Genomic DNA, 20,487 nt, shown 5'->3' with positions numbered 1-20,487 from the left:
ACTTCTCACACCCACCACAGCAGCTATTTTGTGAGTGGGCGTACCTCTGTGGCAGCCATTTTTATCGTGTCAAATACATTCCCAATATTCCAAAAGTGCCCATGGGCCCAAAAAGGTTGCAGTCCATAGTTTATCAATTATTGCCAAGTTCATACACAACACTAGTAACTGTTCCCATGCTTCTATAGGAATGCATTCACTGGGCCTTAAACATGGCATATAAAGATGATTCCGTTAGTGTTCTTTAGGTCTCTTCTAGTACACAGCAACACATTTCTGTTTCTGATACTGCTAATTAATGCTCTGGGCTTTCCAAAATCAATGGATAATTGTAATATATTTACCTAATTCTAGGCACCAGTGCACACCCTCCAACATTTCTCCGATGAAATAGGGATGTCCCATTCCATAATGAGAATTTTACTATTTATACCCCACACATCTTACTGGGTTGCCCCAGCCACTCTGTGCAGCTTCCACCATATATAAAAAAAATACTAAAACATTTTTAAAAACCTTCCCTATGCAGGATTGCCTCCAGACAGCTGAGGGATCGGATAACTCCATACCCTCTAACATTTCCCCATTGAAAATAGGGACATCCTAAGAAAAAGTGAGACATTCTGGGATCAAATCAGAAACCAGGATAGCTTCTCTAAATCAGGGACATCCCTGGAAAATAGGAACACTTGGAAGGTCTGCCAGTGACTTTCCAGAAGTGGGAGAAGAGAAAAAATGTTTCACGTTCAACTCTAGGTCAAGATTGGGGAGTCTGTGTCCCTTTATATGTTGTTGAACTATAACTCCCAAAATCCCTGACTGCTGACCATACTGGTTGGGGGTGATGAGAGTCAGAATTCAACCACAAGGACATCCACAGGTTCCCACCACCAGCTATAGGTCTTCAGCACCATGATACTGGTAGGTAGATTGAAAGTGATGACTGCCGATTCATATGAGAGCAGGTAAGTAGAGACTGTTTATAATGTGGCATGAGCCTTTCCAACAGCCATGCTTTCCCCCTTGAAATGGCTTCTCCCTGGCAGGGGTTACTTCTTGTCTGGGAACCCCATGTTCAGGGGGGATGTCTGCAGCAGAGCAATTTTATGGGGAAACAAAGCCAGGGGAATAGCTTGGCTCTCTTCTCGCACCCACACGTGCTCCACAACCTGGCTCTTACACACAGGTCAGCTGCTATGACATCAAGTTCCATCCTTAGACATCAGAAGGACTTATATGGCATGGGTTCTAGTAAGTGTAAAAAGCAAGAAGTGTGTGCAAATGTCTAGTTAAATAAAACATAGGCTCAGGATCAAAATATAGACAGGGTGCACCCAAGACATAATGCACTATGGTTCCCCTACACCTGAATGTCCCAGTCATATTGTGGACTGTATGCATGGCTGACACTCTTCACTCAGATTCTCTTCAATATGGGTTTGGTATTTTATATATATATAGAAATGAGAGCATTCAGTATAGATAAATTGGTCTGCTTAGACTAGGGAGACTTGAGATGCCTCAGACGAGTCACTGTCTCTCTGCCCAACCTCCCCCACAGGCTTGTTATAAAGTGAAATAGGATAACCCCCATATATACACCCTGGAGCTTCACACCAGTGAGACTTAAACTAGTTGATGCTTAAATTAATCTACAATGAAACCTTCAGCCTGGAATATATCATTGTCTGCATGCTAGTCTTGCATTGAGAGCAGTGGCAAAAACAGTCACAAGAGATGCTAAAATGTCATTTGGGGGCTGTAATCCTAAATTCACTTACTGATAAGTAAATGAACTCAATCGGGTTTTCTCTGGGGTTGATATGCATAGGAATGCACGGCTGTATCATGAGTGGAAATAGCAGAGCCTCAAATTTAGAAGGCTCAAAGATTTAGATTTTGCTGGCAATAAAACTCTCAGTGATTATTTCATCAACATGCAAGCAGCAGCCAAGATACCATTGATCATGACTCCCCAAAAAACAGAAAAGAAAATGGTTCTAACAGTCATTAGAAAGCAAATCTAATGAGACTTCAAGAACTCTTAAGTACAGCATTAATTACTTACTCCCCAGGGAAGCTCATACAGCCAGTTCCATTGCAGTTTTCAAGAAAATCATAGCATTTTGGAGTGGGTGGGTTTTAAATTGCTGCGTTGGCTGCTGGTCAAAATTGTTTTTTATATTGTTATGCTGCCTTTGCTACGGCTGTGTTATTTTTCTATTTCATTTTAAAATGATGGGTATTTAAAGTATCTTACTTATGAAGATTAATTTGATGTCTGAGACTTCTTTTGGGCATAGGGAATAATGTCAAAGAAAACATAATTTACAATTCCCTTGACAGAAAAATGCTGACAGTGAGACCCAAAAAGAAATCATGTTATCAAATGATAGGGAGACAGTCATTCCATAAAATCCAGGTTGTCATAAAAGTGATTCTGAAAGACCAGACTAATTATGGTGATTCCTTCTAACAGCTATGAAGCTAGAATCTGCATACACAAAAGTAAATGTCACTTTAAAAGTAAATGCTTCAAGGAAGGAGAGAGAGGTAGCTGGTTAGGAAGGGAAATCATAAGCTTTTGCAGAGAGATCACTACTCTTCTCTTTAAAATCCTCTGCAAAAGATGACAGAACTAGGGCATGTGTTAAAGAAGAGTGCAAGAAAATCAGATGGTGCAGGCTGGCCCCTAGGCTAAAAAAGCACACAAAAGGGCCTGTCAGTTCTGCTTGAACATGCATGTACTGTATATTAATTCTTTTACCATTTTGATGGTTAAAGCAGCATAGCACCAAGAGTTGTGCCTCCCTTATGAATTATTTGGAAGCACATAATGTGCAGAATATAGGCATCCAGGCCCAATTGGTCACTTGGATGATAAGCCACTCTCTCCTACATCCTTGTGCTTTCTCTGCCCCAATCCAGACCCTCCAGAGCAGCTTGAGAGGTGGCACAGGGGGCTCAGAGAATCTGCAAAAACTGCCTCCCTTCTTTTCTTGATGAGGTCAGGGAAATGGGAAATGAAACGCTGGGAAAACAGAATGCACTGCCATGTGAATGCAGCCTATGTGACAAGCTTTCTTGAACTACGAGTCCCAACATTCCTTCATTCTTGAGCGCATTTTTATAGCCAAACACAGAACAGTAGCTGTTAAAGTGTTTTAAATTCGCTTTAGACACATTTTTCTGCCCTGGAATCTAGTACCAGTTATTCTATGCATTCTGGAGACCTTTTGCCTATCTTATTTGCTCACATATTTTCTGAAGCCTTTCAGTTCTGTCAGCAGCACTGACATTTGACTGCAACATTCCCAGCATTACGTTTTTGTCACCTTCCTAATGTCACACTTTTCTGACTCCTGCTGCCTGTTGTTCAGAGAAAACGCAACCCAAGCAACCAAATGTTTAGCTGTGCCTCCAAAACTCCCTCTTGGGCACATGCTACATCTTTATGAGCTATTTTTGGGGTTGCTGGTTTCTACTGTTCCTTCCACTTGCGTTTTGAAGCTGCTTCAAATAGTGGAACACTTGGAGTAGGAATGTGTTGAATAAATAAAGCAATCAATCAAAACCAAATATGGAATGGGCCTGTATTTATAAGAGAGCAAACTTCTCAGCTCTGTAGGAAGTTACCCATTACCTTTAATCAAAGCTTCCATCTTTAGTTTGAATTTAGAGAGCTTTTCTTAATCTTAACTAGGTGCTAATACAATTTCAGGAATAATCACTGTGCTCAGTGATATAACAACAGCAGAGGTGATACAGCCATTGCCCTTTTGGAAACTGCAGATTACCCTTTCTAATGCAGAGTGCTCAGAGCACAGCTGGATTCTGACCTATTTCTAAATCTCCAGGCTTTCTCTAAATCTCCAGGCTTTCTCCGGTAGAGATTATGCTTGCGTTGTATTTCATGCTGCCAGCCCAGGTTCTTCCTGGCAATTCCCGAGGTTGCTTTTCAACCTGGCCTATTTTTAATTAGGGCAAGCTTTCAATAGAAAGTAGGGCACACCAACCTCAGAAGGAGCCCAGTGGGTTTTGAGGACTTGCATCACAGGTGATGGAGTGTTTCCATTCTTGAAAGAAATTGTGCTTTACAAACAATGTCATAGCTTTCATGGCCACAGAATCAGGCACAATTTAGCCAAACAACAGAACTTCTGGGTCCTGCAAGGTCCAGAAGTATTGTGTGTTGCTGGCCTTCCTGAACTGTACTGAAGGGAGAAGGACCACATATTGAATGCCTTGCAACTTCCAAAATTCCCTCCCTAATGGAGGGTGGCATATCAGGAAGCAGGACTCTCCCTGGCATTCTAATTTCTTATGTACAGGAAGTTCCCTCCTTGACCTGCCCCCACATGAGGTAGTGTGCAATTCTCTCCAACCATTTGATATAGTTCTGCTATGTGACAGTTTTGAATGCATAGACTGGTTTTATTACTGATTGGGTATATCCAAATCACCCAATTTTCTTCTTTCAGTGGTCTGGCTGTGTCAAATAATTAGGAACCACAAGTAATCCTAATTACGTTTTAAAATTCATAAACAATTCCCAGCTAATTTGTAAGGATCTAAATTATATCCATAAGTTTCTGGAATTAACAGTGCCACTCACGTCGCCATAAAGCCATTGAGTTCATGGAATCATTCTACTTACCTGTACAGGTTGTTATGAAATTTGTTATAGGAAGACAAAGTAATCAGGCCACCCCATGCAGCAGACAAAGAGAAAAATATTTGAGTGGCAGCATCTTTCCACACCTTAAAAAAAAAAAAAGTCCCATGAAGAAAATGAGCAAACAAACATTTTTCAGCAAGTTATTTTAAAAATCAATAGTGCTGTTGACTATGGGAGCAATCCTATCTCAAGATACACCAGGATGAGTGGATTAGGATCCAGAGATCTCCAGCTGAGTCAGGAGGTTCCTGTCACAGTTGGGTTATGGAGGCTTAATTCCCTCATCTTCGACTCTGCTGGAGAGACATTAGTATATTTTCCAACCAGCTGAGCCCACCATGAAGGATCTTAAATTGACATAAGCCCCCACAAAGGAGTGTGTTGGGATGGGACCAGAGGGCTGGGGTTATTTAGGCTGGATTCTAAACCCATTCTGTTTAGTCACATGACCTGGCAACTTGGGCATAGGCAGGATTTTTATTAGAGAGAAAAGAACCTCAGATTTGCATTGATTTGTATTGATTTGGAGGGGTGCAGCTGCGCCCCCCCCCCAGCTATGCCCATGCCTGGCAACCTAGTGTAGGTTAAACTGGCAAAAAGGATGGTGTAACTCGAACTTTGTTTTAAAGGCTTTGTTTCCCTCTGCAGGTACAGGCCAGCTTAGGCAGCAGTAGCCTTGCTGCTGAATGGAGTCTGGATCTGGTGTAACATGACACCAGCTAAACTCACACTGGCTTGGCTTTACACCAGTTTCTTGTGTACAGGGTTGCTCCCTACAATTCAAACTGATTGTAAAAGAGTCCATACAAAAGTGGCACAGCTCACGGAACAAGAAGGAGCAGGCTGCTCCAAGCAGTAGAATTTATGGGATTGTAGGAAATATTGTAATACAAATTACTACTGCAAAATGTGGTGATGGACACACACACACACACACAAACGGATTAGCCAAATTTATGGAATTCCTATTGCTGTTGGGACCATTACACTGGAGCAGATACGCCTCGGACTGATCCAACAAGGCAGCCCAAATGTACTCTAAACGTCACTAGATAAGGAACTGTAATCTGATAAGTGACCAGGTGAGCTGTTCTCTGGGAGTGTGTTATTTCATTCCACATAACACATGCAGCATGGCTGTGGATGTGCAGAGCTAGCTCACCTTGCTGATAGCCATGTTTCACTTCCTCACAACCAGAAAAAGTGTGACCCACCAAAACAAATGGAGCAATGTACTGAAGGACATGCAAATGTAACCTTATTAGAACGCCTAATGTAATGGGTGCAATAGATTTAGCTAGATCAGCTTGCACGTAATTGAGTCAGCACAGCATAGCATATCTCTGTATGCTTTCTTAATACACAGCAAATAATAAATCTGTATGAATTATTCACCCTATTAGAGTGTTATAACTGGAATAATAAGCCCACCATAGCATCAATCAGTTTCTCCCACTTAGGTGTGATGAAGTACAATATTCCATTCCCAGCTCCTGGCAGAGTTACTCCTCTGATGAGTAAGATGATGAGCACTACATAAGGGAATGTAGCAGTAAAGTACACCACCTAAAGAGACCACACATAGACAAAGAATTACTCATTTGGGCGGATCCTATAAGTAGGCTTGCTGTCCATGACAATTCATTACCCAGGCAGAGTTAGTACACAGGCTCATGGGAATGTGAGCAACCTACAGAGATAAAAGGATTATTAAAATGTTGCTATCTATGAAAAACCACAAGCTAATAAAATAGCAAGGTTCTGGGATAACAATAACAGTATTTATGTGTAGCTGATGTTTTTCCTATTCATACATCTTATTACTATATGTGACCCTTCAAACCAATGAAAATCAAGGTAGTTTTTCATAAAATGCGGTGCTCTGTCAGCAGACACAGCAGCCATTTATTTAAGATCCCATCTCTCTCTATACATACTGATGGTTGTGCTTGATTCTGCTTCCCCAGTTGCTGCCCTTTGGTAAAAGGACCATCTAAAGCAAGGGAGGGGAGCCTCACTCAGATCCAGGGGCCAAAAGGAACCCTCCAGGCCTCTCCCTCCAGCCCTTGTAACTTTCTCCAGGCCACACCGCTCTCTGACCTTGAGTGGTTTTGCCTGGCTAGATTTTGTCCTTGAACGCCTGGCTCAGTGGAGGACAGGAAAGGGTGTTTGAGTATGTGTGAAAACTAGCCTGATCTACAAAGATCAAAACGACACTAATTGCTCCAGCAAATTGCGGTTGCCCAGAAGTGCATGTTGCAGTTGGGCTGAAAAAATGTTTCTTTTCCCTCTGATCTAAAGTATTTCATCCACGTTAGCTGCTGTTACATCATGGTTAGCACTCATGCAGGTGAGGTGGGCATTACCTGCATGCTTGTGAAAAAAGGGAGAGATCTAAGCCTGGAGCAGGGACTCTAGTCAAAGGGAACTAGAGCTTACCAAAGATTGGCCAAGGTGTTCTGAGCCCAGCATGGTAAGTCTGCTGTTGAAGTAAAGGGGGATTGAGAAAGGAGAGGGAGAGGTGTATAGATAGCCTTTCTTTATGACCCAGCAGCTAACTACAGAATCTTGCTTCTTGTGCATTGGGAACAGAGCTTCCCTGCAGAGGGAGCAGTCAAGTGAGCTTTAAAAGAACTAATATGTGGGGGAGATAAAAAGAGAAGAGGGAGAGGGAGCTGAGGCTGAGAGTAAAGAGGCTGAGCCCTAAACAAGGCTATTTCTACCATTCTAGGACTCTCTTTTCAGTACAGTTGGGATATCTTTGAAATCTATTTACTTTTTTCATTTAATGATGTTCCCAACTCATTTGTTATGTGCCCTCACATTTTAAAATAGAGCAGTTTTATAATCAAACTGCTCAGCCTCTTGCATGCTTACGCAGACGTCATTTTATTAGAGAATTAATCTTTATAAAGTTTGTAGGGGTGGGGGGACACTAATATTTTAATTACCTTTAGGACAATGTTGAAAAAAGATATTATCTATCTTCCTGAACTGAAGAAAGCTAATAGTGTTTAAAAGAACTAAATTTGAAGGCGATATATTTTGTCTTGTTTTCCATACTGTACAAACTCATTAATTTTATTCCATTGCTATTTTTAGCCTCACAGAACATTGTAAAAACCTGCAAACCCTCCTATGAAGAGGGGATAGTTGAGCAAGTGTATACAGGCTGGGCAATGATGCTTCTGTTGTATTATATTCAAGGATTTCCACTTGCACAACAGAACTTCCTTCTCTTCCCCCTGCGTGCCCCAGATCCTCCCCAAATCTGCTCTGGAGGTTGTGAACTCCCAACATGGGTTTAACAGGGCTTTGGGGAGACATTCAGAGAGAGGAGAAGGAAGAGAAGTTCCATTGTACAGCTAAATGTCCTTGCCCCAGTGTAAGCACTTTGTTGGGTAATCCAGCCAGCTGCTGCATCCCTTGTCTTTGGAATGCATATTTTGATAAAATGAATTAATCATACTTTACAGGACTCTTTCCGTTCACCTTTTAGGATGCAACCCAATATCAATACTGTAAGCACAAGGAATGTAGGCAGCATGCCATGAGGATCCCAAGTTTGAAAAATAGAGCAAATACTCCTATCAATGAAACTTTTCTTCAGCTACCATGCAAGAGGATATGTGCTACGCTGCTTTCACATTTATCAATAAACTATTCAGTAGTTTGGTAATACTTAATTCTTCAGTCATACAATATATCACTGAGTTCTGGCTCTGAATAGTCTAAAGAAAGATGCTCTCTTACTTTTCCTGATGTCTTTATTCCTTTAGCCAGGGAAGCATAGACAATCGCCCAAGCCAGAAAGAGAGAGAGTGCTAAAGGCCACCTGATTTCACCAGGATATTCGATTCCTGCAGAAATCTTCAATACAAAGTACCTGAGAATCAAAATGTCAATGTGAGTCATTACAGGCCCAATCCCTCCGGCGTTTACTTTTGTAATGTCAAATACACACACACAGCTTTATTGCGGTCCGTAGACCCAAATTACACAGTCTAACAATGGTATAAATATCAATAGTTATTAAGGCATAAGAGCGTCCTCGCTAGCCAACAGAGGAGCCTTAGGCCATACATACTGATTTCTGATACTTACTACCTCCGAGAGAAATTTTGCTACACCCAGTGTAATAGTATCAGTATTATCCTCAATGAGAACCATAACATAAAAGGAATAAGCAATTCCAGATTGTTCTGTTAATATGGGTTTGATTAGATGCTATCTAACCTGTTTATACAGACTACAGTGTAATAAAATGTGTTTCGTACATTCAGCATCCTGGGAACTTGGGCACAGCCTGTCTTGGTATGGGATGCCAGCCAATCTTCCACTCAACACTTTGGATGGGAAAACTTTTAATCTGGCTTTAGAAAATAGACAGTGATAGTTTGGTACAGTCAGTTTCTTAAAGTAGGGAGCTGACGAAAAACCAAAACCCTGCAGATATCGGATTCCCTAACACAGATGGGCCACAGGTCACATATGAGCAAGATCATAAATCACTGAGGGCAACATCCCAAAACCTGTCAAATATAACTGCAGTTGTGATAACCACATCCCAGCCCTCCCCAGCCTATCTGACGAAGGAAGACCTGGTCACAACAGAGTGTACCCCTCTCTTGTGCCCTCCCTTTCCCTGTTTGAGGTACGTGCCAGCTTCAAATAAGAGATTAATTATTTAACAGGCTGACGCTTATCAAATAGCCTCAAAAAGTTCCCTAGGGTCTCTCTGACGTTTCCTTAGGTACTGTGTGGTTAAAACTGTAGGTGTGAGAGTATTTGAAATAATCTGAGACAACACAGGGTTTATAAAACAAGAATTGAGTTTACAAAGATAAAAGAGAGAGAGAGAGACTGCCATAATTTTTGTGGTGCTTTCACTCTGACCACTATCCTATGAGGCAAGTCTACCAGGACTTGACATGATGGCAGCTTTAGGGAAGAGATACCGAAAGATTATGTGGTGGGACTTGAACCCAGATGCAATCACATTCAAACCTCAGGACATCTACCTCCTGAATGCCAACACAATGTACTATTTTCCTGGCACTTGTTTTGAAATGCCATCAAATTGCTTCTGTCTCTGTAGCAGGAGCAATTAACTCATTAGTCAAGTCCCAATATATGAAAGACATATCTAAATGACTGGCATAAACACTCAACTAATGAACAGCAGAGAAAGAACCTACAGACAATGTAATTAAAATTTTTCATTCCGTTAATAATTTCATGCATTACCCTGTGACTTTCAAACGGAGATTTACTTTAAAATTGTTCCAAAACGTGTGTGTGTGTGTGTTTTGTTTTTGTTTTTTTAAATCTTACTTGAAGTACTCTTCACTGCCACTGACAAAAGTTTTGTTGACATGGCTGGTATAGTTTACCATTGTCAAATTTGGATAGGCACTCATACAGAAAGTAGAGTTCTTTATTTGTAATTTGGGGTGGTCACCAATGATGCAGGAATCTGAAAAAACACAAGTCAAAAGAGCAATTACTGAGCTAAAATTCATCTAAAGACTTGGGGAAAAACAATTAACAAATAACAGCTTGCATTGAAGTACATTTCATTCGAGCATTGAAAATTAATTAGGTTCCTCTACCTGGTTGAACAAAGGCAAACTATCTTCCTTTCAACATTAATCACATTTGAGCCTTCCTTTTCATTGATGAGTCTAGTCCAGACATCCTCAAACTTGGCCTGCCAGATGTTTTGAGACTACAGTTCCCATCATCCCTGACCACTGGTCCTGCTAGCTAGGGATCATGGGAGTTGTAGGCCAAAAACATCTGGAGGGCCAAGTTTGAGGAAGCTTGGTCTAGTCCATCTTGGCCTTTTGTTGGGCAGGACTTCTGGCAATTTGTTGTGCCCATGCAAAAGCCCCAAACCCACAGAATGAGCTCATAGCTCCAAATGTGGGTGCAAGTCTCAGTTTTAGAGACAAGTAAATGGGGCTTCCTAGTATTGCCCACACTCAGGCTTGTGTGATCATTGCTACGATGCAACCTCTGCTTGCAGTCTACTGTGATCTGTAGACTATTAGCTACTCATTTGTGGCTCCCTGAGTGGTTATTTCATACTGTGCATTTAATGAGCTGTTTTCCTCCTACTCAGTTTCTCTGGACATTTAAAAACAATGAACAGCAAAATAAATACAAGTTCACTAAGTGAAACATTGCTTTTATACATGTTGCTTGCAAGGCTTGTCAATCCGAAGGCAATTTGTAACTTATATTTGACTGCTGCATATTTGTGCATTTGAACTGAAATTCTGGTTTTAAAGCTATTATTTGATTTTAATAAATGTATACCCCAATTTTCCATCTGAAGATGCCCAAGGCAGGTAACGATAGGATATAAGCTGTTTTCTATTAAGGAACACTTAAAAAATATATATCCAGGGATATTTCCAAAGCCAAGCCAGTATGAACTATGTGCAATCCTACTGTGAAGCAGTGTCTAACGTGAGGAATGGGCAAATGTAGGTGGACATTTTCCATGCTATTGCTTCAGCACTAAACTGGAAGTGTACAAAACACAGTTTGAAAGAAAGAACAAACTAATATCCTGCAGTAAGATCTTGACCCATCAGTACTGACTTGATCTGTCTTGTGGATCAGCAGCATAGTTGACCCAGAGCAAAACTGAAACCCCCATGTCTGAATCCTTATGCAAGGTTCATACAGTAGATTTGTTCTCCCCAGGAACGGCCAATTTTCTGGCATTAAGGACTCATGAACTTTAACAGTTGTGCATTTCAGCAGGTATAATATGTGAGAGAAAGCTAAGGTAGAGGTGTCCTAACGCAGGAAGACTGTACACATACAAAGCAACCACACAGTCTAAGAAAAATAAGGCATAGAAAACTGGCGCGGTACTCTGAATGTAAAATGAGATAATGAATTTTGGTTTTTTGACTACAGCCAACAGACATTTAGAGGAGGGATTAAGCATTTAAATGTGCCAGTCAGTTGTTACATTTCAAACTTTACAGTGGAACCTCGTGTTACGTACCGTCCTCCTTACTAATGCTTTGGGTTACGAGCTTCGCTAACCCGGAAGTAGATGCTCCCAGATGCGAACTTTGCCCCGGGATGTGAGCGGAAGTCGCACTCCGGCGGTGCAGCAGCAGTGGGAGGCGCCATTAGCAAAAGCACGCCTCGGGTTATGAACAATTTCCAGTTATGAACGGACCTCTGGAACGAATTAAGTTCGTAACCGGAGGTAGCACTGTATTAGATTTTTCTATTGAAATGTCACTTCAGGACATACTTCTGAAAGTCTTCAGTCTGAGCAGTATAATATTGTAGATGTCTACTGAGAAGTCAGTTCTACAGAAATTGATTGGGCTTACTGCAAGCCAAGCCTTGTCAGATGTATTTCAAGCATGGGAGTTAAATATTAAATTGTCAATGTTTTCAGTAAAACTACTACACCCAGCAATATCCATACGGAGAACACTACTCACATTCCCAGGAAGAACTTAAATTCACAGCTCTGAAATCAAGTTCTAATGAGGAGAATTGACTTTTGAGTTCAGAAATTTGTTTCAGCTCGAGCCTTGGTTGTATGTGGAGGCCAGACTGTGATTAGGCTTGATTCAAAGCTACTGATTTGTGAATAATACATCAGCTATGACTTGCAGCAATATTCATCCTGAACAGAAGTTTTTTGGTTACAAGGTGCATTTTAGGTGCATTAGGGCAATCCTCATGTGCACCTAAAGACAGCAAAGCTCTTGAGAACATAATCAGCGTATTAAGAGAGTGGTATTTAAATTGCTCAGATTTAATTATTATCCACAGAAATGAGTGCGGTCTCCTAACTCTCTCCGCTTAATCCGAAGCCATGCCCTTTCTGCTAATTGACAAAAGCACATTGTTGCTTTTGAAATTCTCTCTTAAAAGTCGGTGAAGGCTACTAGTGATGCAAGAAGCATAAAACAGGAAAAGAAATAATTGCTGTCAAATGATCCCTTTGTATGTCCCCTTGTTCTGTTAATCTTTTAATGTTCTATCAGTGTTCTATTAAACTGTGCTGCTGCAAGCTTCCAACTTCGTGCAACCCCAGCATTTTTGGAAAGGAAAGCATTATGCCCCATGTCGGCCAGCAGAGGGGGTAGTGGTATGTTATCCACCCATTCTCTCATTTTCTGCACATCTCTAGATTTAGTTGAATATTACTGAGGAGTTGGTACTGTATTTGTGTACCTGGTACCCTGTGTCTCATTGTCTGGACCTTTCAGTCAAATGCTTATGGAAAATAATACACAAATTCTAAGGCCATCACAATCCAATACAGAATTAGTTGTAAAGCCCATAGAAAATGGTTGTAGTGTGTTGCTAACTCTGTGTTGAATTGCAGGGTTTGCAATAAAGATTCCACACTAGTAATATAGATATAAGAAAATAGCTTGGGGTTGTTGTTTTTTTAAAAAAAGTGGGAAATACCCCAAATTTGGAATAACTGTTGCTTTTTAAATACCCTTTTCAATATTGCGTAGCTAGCTATGAAAGCTACTGAAATAAAAGGCATTCCCCCCCCAAAAAAATGTTATTTCTCCTACAAGAGTCTTTGTGACCTTCCAAATAAATAAATATATGTTACAAATATGTTAGATTGAGCTGCCCCCGCCCTTTTGCTTCCCAAATGCTCCTATGCTGTGCTGCTGTAAAGGCAGAACACACACAAAATCGTATTTACATAAGGGTAGTAATATTACAAATGTATTCAGAAGAACACTCTTGGAAGACTGAATTGTGCAAAAATATTATCGCACATCATCTCTGCTGAAAAATAAAACCTGCTTATAGTGCAATCCTACGCATGTCTATTTAGAGATAACCTGCACCGAGAATCTTGGATACAGGACTGCAGCCTTAACAATATTGTATTTCTGAGAGCGCATTTAAGAAATAGGCAGTTCTGACATCAGTAGAACAGAACATGTTCACCTGTATATGCTGGGTTGGTTTTGCCTTGTTTAAAGTGTATAGAGGCATGAGTGAGATCAGAGGATGACACGTAAGGTCACTTTTGCTGCACTGCAGCAAGCTTTCTTTTTTTTTAAAAAAACAGCTTCGCTTTGTAGAGCTGTTGGTTTCCCTGCACCAGATGATCCTGATCAGCAGAGGGCGCAATCACTTTGCAGCAGAGGACAAACAAATCCTCGCATGCAGTGCTATCCATCAAACCTTGGACGCTAGGCAGAAAATAATAACTACACCAAACCAGAAGGTGCTAGCATGAAATTACATTTACATGGACAATTGCTAATAAGTAAAAGCATCCATTTGTAATCTAAGGGAAAGGACGGCCCAACTGTGCTTGTGTTGAAGGGGGGGAAATGTTTACACACATCATTCTAGCCTTCAGATATTTATGAAGACTCCGGGAGAAATCAAAACGTTAACAAGACTGCAATCTCATGTGTCCCATTGAAATCAGTGGATGACAAAATATATTTCTGAGTAAGCATGTTCAGGACAGGAGAGCAAATCTGAAAAACAGAACAAGTTGAGCAGCATCTCATCTCACTAGAACAGATCTCAAATCTATAGCTTTACATCTTTGCCCTATAAGATCTTTTTTTGCCGCTGCAATAAATATAGGAGAATCCAGAAAACTCGATGTGCTCTGCACAAAACCAAACAACCTTTATTTCCTTTGGGCACTGCTTGATCACTCTTGGTTTCAGGTACAGAGGGGTGTGTGGGTGTGTTTCAACTCCCTGAATATTTCTAGAAATGCCCAAATTGCTAAAAATGAAAAAGGCAGCCAAATCAGCTTTTATCTCTTTTTTCTTTTGCCTGATTATTAAGGAACTCGTTTTTCTTTTGTTACAGAAAGCCAGGCATGCTGAAGGATGGGTAATCACCTGTTGTCACATCTTGTCCGCGCTGATAGAGACTCTTTAAATGGATGCCTGTGCAAGCCTGCAGACATCACACCACTGAAGAGCTTGAAAATATCCTATGGCTGTTCTAACCCAGTGTCCTGTCCCTGATAGTGGTCAGCATTGGCTTTTGAAGATGAAGTAAAAAACTGCACAGTGAATTGCAAAGCAACAATTAAATTGCGTGCTCTGCAAATGTTACAAAATCAGCTATGTGGACAGATGGCTCATCCATACATTTAAAGTGAACAGTAAACTTCCTGTACCTCCTTTAATTCTTCATTGTCCATATGGCTTTCTCCTTTAAATCACTGCATTCCCACATTTCCCCCTCCCTCCAGATTTTCTCATACCCTCTCCTTTTCAGAGTATCCCTGGTATGATACAAGCATGGCTGAGTGAAGGGAGCGTGCGTGAAGGCTGCGATTTGGCAAGGAGGTTGTGTGGACAATGAAGAATCAAGGGAGGGACAGGAACCCTACTGTCCACTTTAAACAGTACTATGAAGTGCATGAGGAGGAAGATGCACATAGTAAGTAGTTCTATACTATGTGGCAAGGGGAGCCTTCAGTTGCTGTCAGACTATAACACCCATCACCCCTGACCATTGGTCATTCTGACTGGGGCTGATGCGAATAGTCAACCAAAACATCTAGGGGTTACCATGTCCACTCCCTCTGCTTTACAGCTTGGCCAAGGGCAACTCTCCATGGGGAAACCATTTTCAACAGCATTCCCCTGGTGACTGTTCTCAGGCTCTGATAAATTAGCTGTACGTAGTTGGCATATTTTGAAGAAGCAGTGATGGGAGAAGATGCACAAGTGAAATGTGTTGCCTCTTACTGCACTTACTATCTGGAAGGTGTGAATCTTGGGTGCTCAGATAGCTTGTGCTCCCCCACCCCCCACTTTGTATTTTGCAGAAAGTAACACAGTAAAAACTTACTTTAAGGGTGTGGTAAAAAGCCCGTCTCATGCACATTCATTCCCATTGTGCATTTATTTTATGTAGCTGACACCCACAAATTATAGTTGGAAGAGGCCAAGCAAACACCACCCTGGGCATCAGTGGAGACTAGAGGCAGGGATATATTTGAAACTAGCTTTCATAAACAGCCATGCAAAGGCCCCCATTTCTAATTATCATTCCTGTGGTGGGAAATAAATGTGAAGAAGCTATATACATACAATAAAAGGAAAGGCAACAGAAATATTGAATGGACTGACGAGTCCATCTTCAATAAGTTGGCTCCCATGGCACATTTTAATGGAAGATATAATAAAAGCTCAGGTGGATACAGGTCTGTGTATTTGTGGAGCATATCAACCATTATTTTCGATATGTTGCTTTTCCCCAAGAAAATATTCATTTTATGTGTTTATAATAGATATGTTGAAATGTGTCACTTTGAAAAAAATATATATAAACGTTAGATAAATAGGCTAGCTACAAGATGGCCTTATTCATACCTGTAACCTAGAAGCATTTGAATGGCAGGGGGAGATCAGGGGTCACAAACTGGGGATTAACCACCCCACCCTGCTGCTGTTTTAAACAAGCCACCAATATAACTGGAATTTACTTCCAAGTAAATAGTCTTAGGATCACAACCTCAGAAGTTTCATACTAGCAAAGAAGTTTTTACGGTATAGTATGGTATAGTACATTGATTAGTGCAGGAGTTAAGAATGCTATCTTAGAATTCCAATTCCGATTCAGAAGTTTTATTACAGTGGAGTGATGGGTCCTGCCATACCCCAGGGATGGGGAACCATTGTCCCTCCAGATGTTACTGCATTTTCAACTCCCATCAACTACAGACAGCATAGCTGCCATTGATGAGGATGCCAGTGGTGAGGAATGATGGGTCCCACAACATCTGAAAGACTGCTGAGTTTCTATCCCTGCTATACACAAAAACAAGATGTTGAGTGCTATTGATTGCAAGCCTCTGCTTAAGATAACCACCATACAGGATTGATCTGACAAGAATATTTTCTGCCTGAGGCAAACAAGACTGTGCATCCCCTCCTGCCGCTTCCATGTACAGTGGTACCTCGGGTTACAGACGCTTCAGGTTACATACTCCGCTAACCCAGAAATAGTACCTCGGGCTAAGAACTTTGCTTCAGGATGAGAACAGAAATTGTGCGGCGGCGGCGCAGCAGCAGCAGGAGGCCCCATTAGCTAAAGTGGTGCTTCAGGTTAAGAACAGTTTCAGGTTAAGAACGGACCTCCGGAACGAATTAAGTTCTTAACCCGAGGTACCACTGTACTTAAGTCAAGTGGACTGGCAGTAGAAACTTACTTTAATCCTGATCACAGGACAGTGTCCTCCACCATTCCTGAGGTCTGCAAGCTAGCTTTGGGGCACAGAACAGCACCTGTAATACACACAGCTCTGTTCTCCAACACCTCACAACTACCAGCCAGCATCTGCTGCCAGAGTCAACTATCTCACTCTGCTTAATGGTAGAGCTGGTCCTTCTACTAGATGGAGATGCAGAATAGCTGCATCATTAAAAGTTATATAAAAAGACATTTAAAACTTACATCTCATTATGCTAATAGCTGCCTACCTGCTAAAATCCTTTCTACCAGTACTGATGACACAGCCGTGTGTTCATATTGTAGTCATTTTAATTGTAAGAAAAATCCATATTGAATATAAAATCTGCCACAGATCACTATTCAGTCACTCGGACTGCAATCCTCAATACACTATTGCAGTGAAATCCCCACTAACTTGCAAGTAAATATGCACTGCCAAACTCTGGCATCCTTTGCTCCTGGAATGTTCACTGAAAACATCACCACCTATTCCCTATCTTATCTTTGAAATCTTATTCTGTGTTTGCCTATCTGGCACTGGAGTCAATATTCATGACAACATTATTAATGAGGTTCTTATCCTGTCGCTCCTCTTCCTAGATCTCTTGCCATTTAAGTGGCATGCTTAAAAAATTAGTTCACTGATAAGAATGAAACTTCAGATGAATTGTGGGCAAAGCCCTTAACACCCATGTGGGATCATAATGATGCCCTACATCAAAGGACACCTTCCCACAGCAAGAGTCATTGACAAGACAGAGGCTGAAGTTGTTCTGGGAAGGACTGTGCAACCATGACTGGACTGACCGAATGACATTGCCTTAGCTTCATTGAGTGGGAACTGCTACTTATCAGCACTCAAACTGCTAGCTAGAGCTGCTGGTTATAAAATAACATAACGAAACCCTATTCTTTCCCTTCCAAGTGAGACTGTTGTATCATTTGGTGTGGAGAAAGTGTCTTGGCTCACATACTACATAGGAGTTAGATAGGAAAGGGGCATCTGTGGCCCTCCAGATGTTGGCTATAGTTCCTATGAGTCTCAGCCATCATCCCTCATCTCCATGCTGGTTGGGATTGATAGGAACTATAGGTCAATAACATCTGGAGGGCCATGGGTTGTGGTTCAGAAGCACCTGCAGAGCCACATGTTTCCTTCCCCTGAGTTTAGAGGTGCCTGTGACATCGCTGCAAGTCACTTTCCACTATACATGTTATTTTGAATAGTCATTTGAAAACCATTTTCTTCCATTTTATTTCTTTGCATTAGAAATTGAACATCACCATCTTCAGTACACAACTCTTCCTGTTGTTTTTTTAATGTTCTCTCCCCCTATAACCAAACTTTTCTTTTGTAGGGGATTGCGTTCTCTTTCATTACATGAAGATTTAGCTGTTGTGGTCAACAGCTAGCACTGATTCAGGAGTAACAGAAAGTTGACATTGCCACCAAAGGAAAAACCCTCCTTTTTAAAGTGCCAACTAACATCTGATCTAACCTGGACTCCTAAAGTAAAAAGAAAGAAAAAAGTTGTCATGTTTTTAGTAAGATTTAGTGAGGCTTCTGAGCAATCCTGGGTATCTTTCCCAAAGAAAGAAAGACAGGATAGTAAAGTTTTCATAAACAACTAAATGGAAATATGGAAGTCATATGGAAATATGTCAGACTGTGTGACCAAAGCCACACTTTGGAATCTTGAACTTTAATCCAAATTGTTGGGGGCCAAAATGTCCCCCCACTTTTCATTGTGCAAATTTCATAAATGTCATACATATTTCAGCCAGTTTCCACTTACTGTTTCCTCAAAAACACAATGCACCCTGCGGAATACAGTGTGGCATCACTGGTAGTTTGATACTGTACCTGACTTAAATGATAAAGATGCATATATATGCTGCATCCGTTTTATTCCTATTTGTGAGTGAATCCCTCATGTCCCCAGTGCACAGTGGTATATCCTGTTTGAGGCTTTGCATGAAATCTAGTTAGCCTTAATACTTGTTTGCAAGTATTAATGTCACCCCAAGAGAAGACTGAAAGTAAGAAGTGTTTACCAGAACAATCTCTGGTAAACCATGGCCTGATCTATAGAAGTGGAAGATGCGTGCAATAAATCTTACTGATTCAATTTTAGCTCTGGGTCAAGGAGGCTGGAATTCTTGACATACTTTCCTGTGAGTAATCCCCACTGAACACAGTGAGACTAATTTCTGAGTAAGCACTGGAATGAACCGCTAATTAGATCTATTTAGTGCTACTGCTGCTTCCAATAAATTAGTTCTGCAATTTAAAAAAGTATTTTTTAAAAAAAGGATAATCCTGCTTCCCAGAAATACTGTACTCCCAAATCAGTTTTCCAAAAAAGCAGTAAAGTTGACAGGCATGTGCTGGGTAATATCACTACATTCTCCATTTGTGGAGCACTGTAGTCCTGACTGGGTGAGCTGAATTGTGGAAAATTGATGTAAATATGGTTTTGCCTTGAGTTGGACTCAATTGGCCCTTTGGATTCCTTTCTTCTATGGTTTGCAGTATATTCTGAAGTTACTATGGCACTATGTTGGCAGAATCAATAAGCAGATAAGGAAGTCTAAATGAAGGTGTGAAAAGTTGGTGTAATTGCAGAATTCATTTTTACTACAAACATTTACAATAGAGACATACTTGAGAATATTCATTGCTCTATATTTTAAGGCAGAATGGTCAGATATACAGATGTGAGTGTACAGAATGGTCTTATATACAGATTTGAAGGGAAAGAATACTCTAACTTACCTAATAAAAGTTTGTTTTTATCTCTACAATCCGGTGTGTTCCATGGATTGTTACATGAAGCCCAAGGTAACACTTGTACAAGGGATGCAAAAAGGTAGAAAAGTGTGTAGCACAATATAATATTATAATATATGGCTATTAGGACAGAGATAATCAGCATAGCAATGCCACAGCCTGAAAAAAAAGAGAGGATCAAGGATCAGGGAGGATCACAATTTAAACTACTAAAAATACATAGGCTTGTATCCAACTAGTTCATACACAGAGTAGAGCGAAAGAAATTAATGGACCTAAACTTGCCACATCCCATAATTTGTATGGGTTTACTCTGAGTAGGGTTAACATCGAATATAATCCAGAGTGAACTAAAGGATAACATTGAGGCTGCCTAGTCATATACAACATGAACACATTTTAGTTTAAATAGCATCTTATTTTTCAGGCGTTTTCCTTTTACTGAAAATAGTTCAACACGCCATGCAGCTCAGTCCTATCTATTTTTAAGTCCCACTGAATTCAGCTTGGCTTTCTCCCAAGTAAATGTTGTGCTGGAATGTAATTCATAGTGGTTAACAGAATATTTTTGTCTTGGCACAAAATCCATCTAGGATTGCCATATAAGAGGGCAGTGGAGCTGTCACCCCATTCTTGAAGACCACATGTGATTTATTACTCTATGGGATCTACATTTAAAGGATCAAAAATAAATGCTTTCTACAGCACTTAATATCAACACTCTTGCTTCTACAAAAATAATATTTCCATTATCTTGATTGATCTTGGATTGAATCTTTCT

At 40.7% G+C, this 20,487-nt stretch overlaps 1 protein-coding gene across 1 annotated transcript in view; it reads right to left on the bottom strand.

The window, feature by feature from the left end:
* SLC6A5 (solute carrier family 6 member 5) overlaps nucleotides 1–20,487 on the bottom strand; it is a 65,146-nt gene that overhangs the window by 33,104 nt on the left and 11,555 nt on the right. Inside the window, exons 5-9 of the mRNA XM_080983295.1 lie at nucleotides 19,692–19,865; nucleotides 10,013–10,154; nucleotides 8,432–8,564; nucleotides 6,110–6,244; nucleotides 4,658–4,761 (exon numbers count right to left, since the gene is read on the bottom strand). Coding sequence (XP_080839421.1) covers nucleotides 4,658–4,761; nucleotides 6,110–6,244; nucleotides 8,432–8,564; nucleotides 10,013–10,154; nucleotides 19,692–19,865 — 688 coding nt within the window. The remainder of the gene's footprint in view (nucleotides 1–4,657; nucleotides 4,762–6,109; nucleotides 6,245–8,431; nucleotides 8,565–10,012; nucleotides 10,155–19,691; nucleotides 19,866–20,487) is intronic.

Source organism: Podarcis pityusensis (genome assembly GCF_964106645.2).
Source record: "Podarcis pityusensis genome assembly, chromosome: 1".
Lineage (NCBI taxonomy): Eukaryota > Metazoa > Chordata > Lepidosauria > Squamata > Lacertidae > Podarcis > Podarcis pityusensis.
This window is presented reverse-complemented; position numbering and strand designations above follow the sequence as displayed.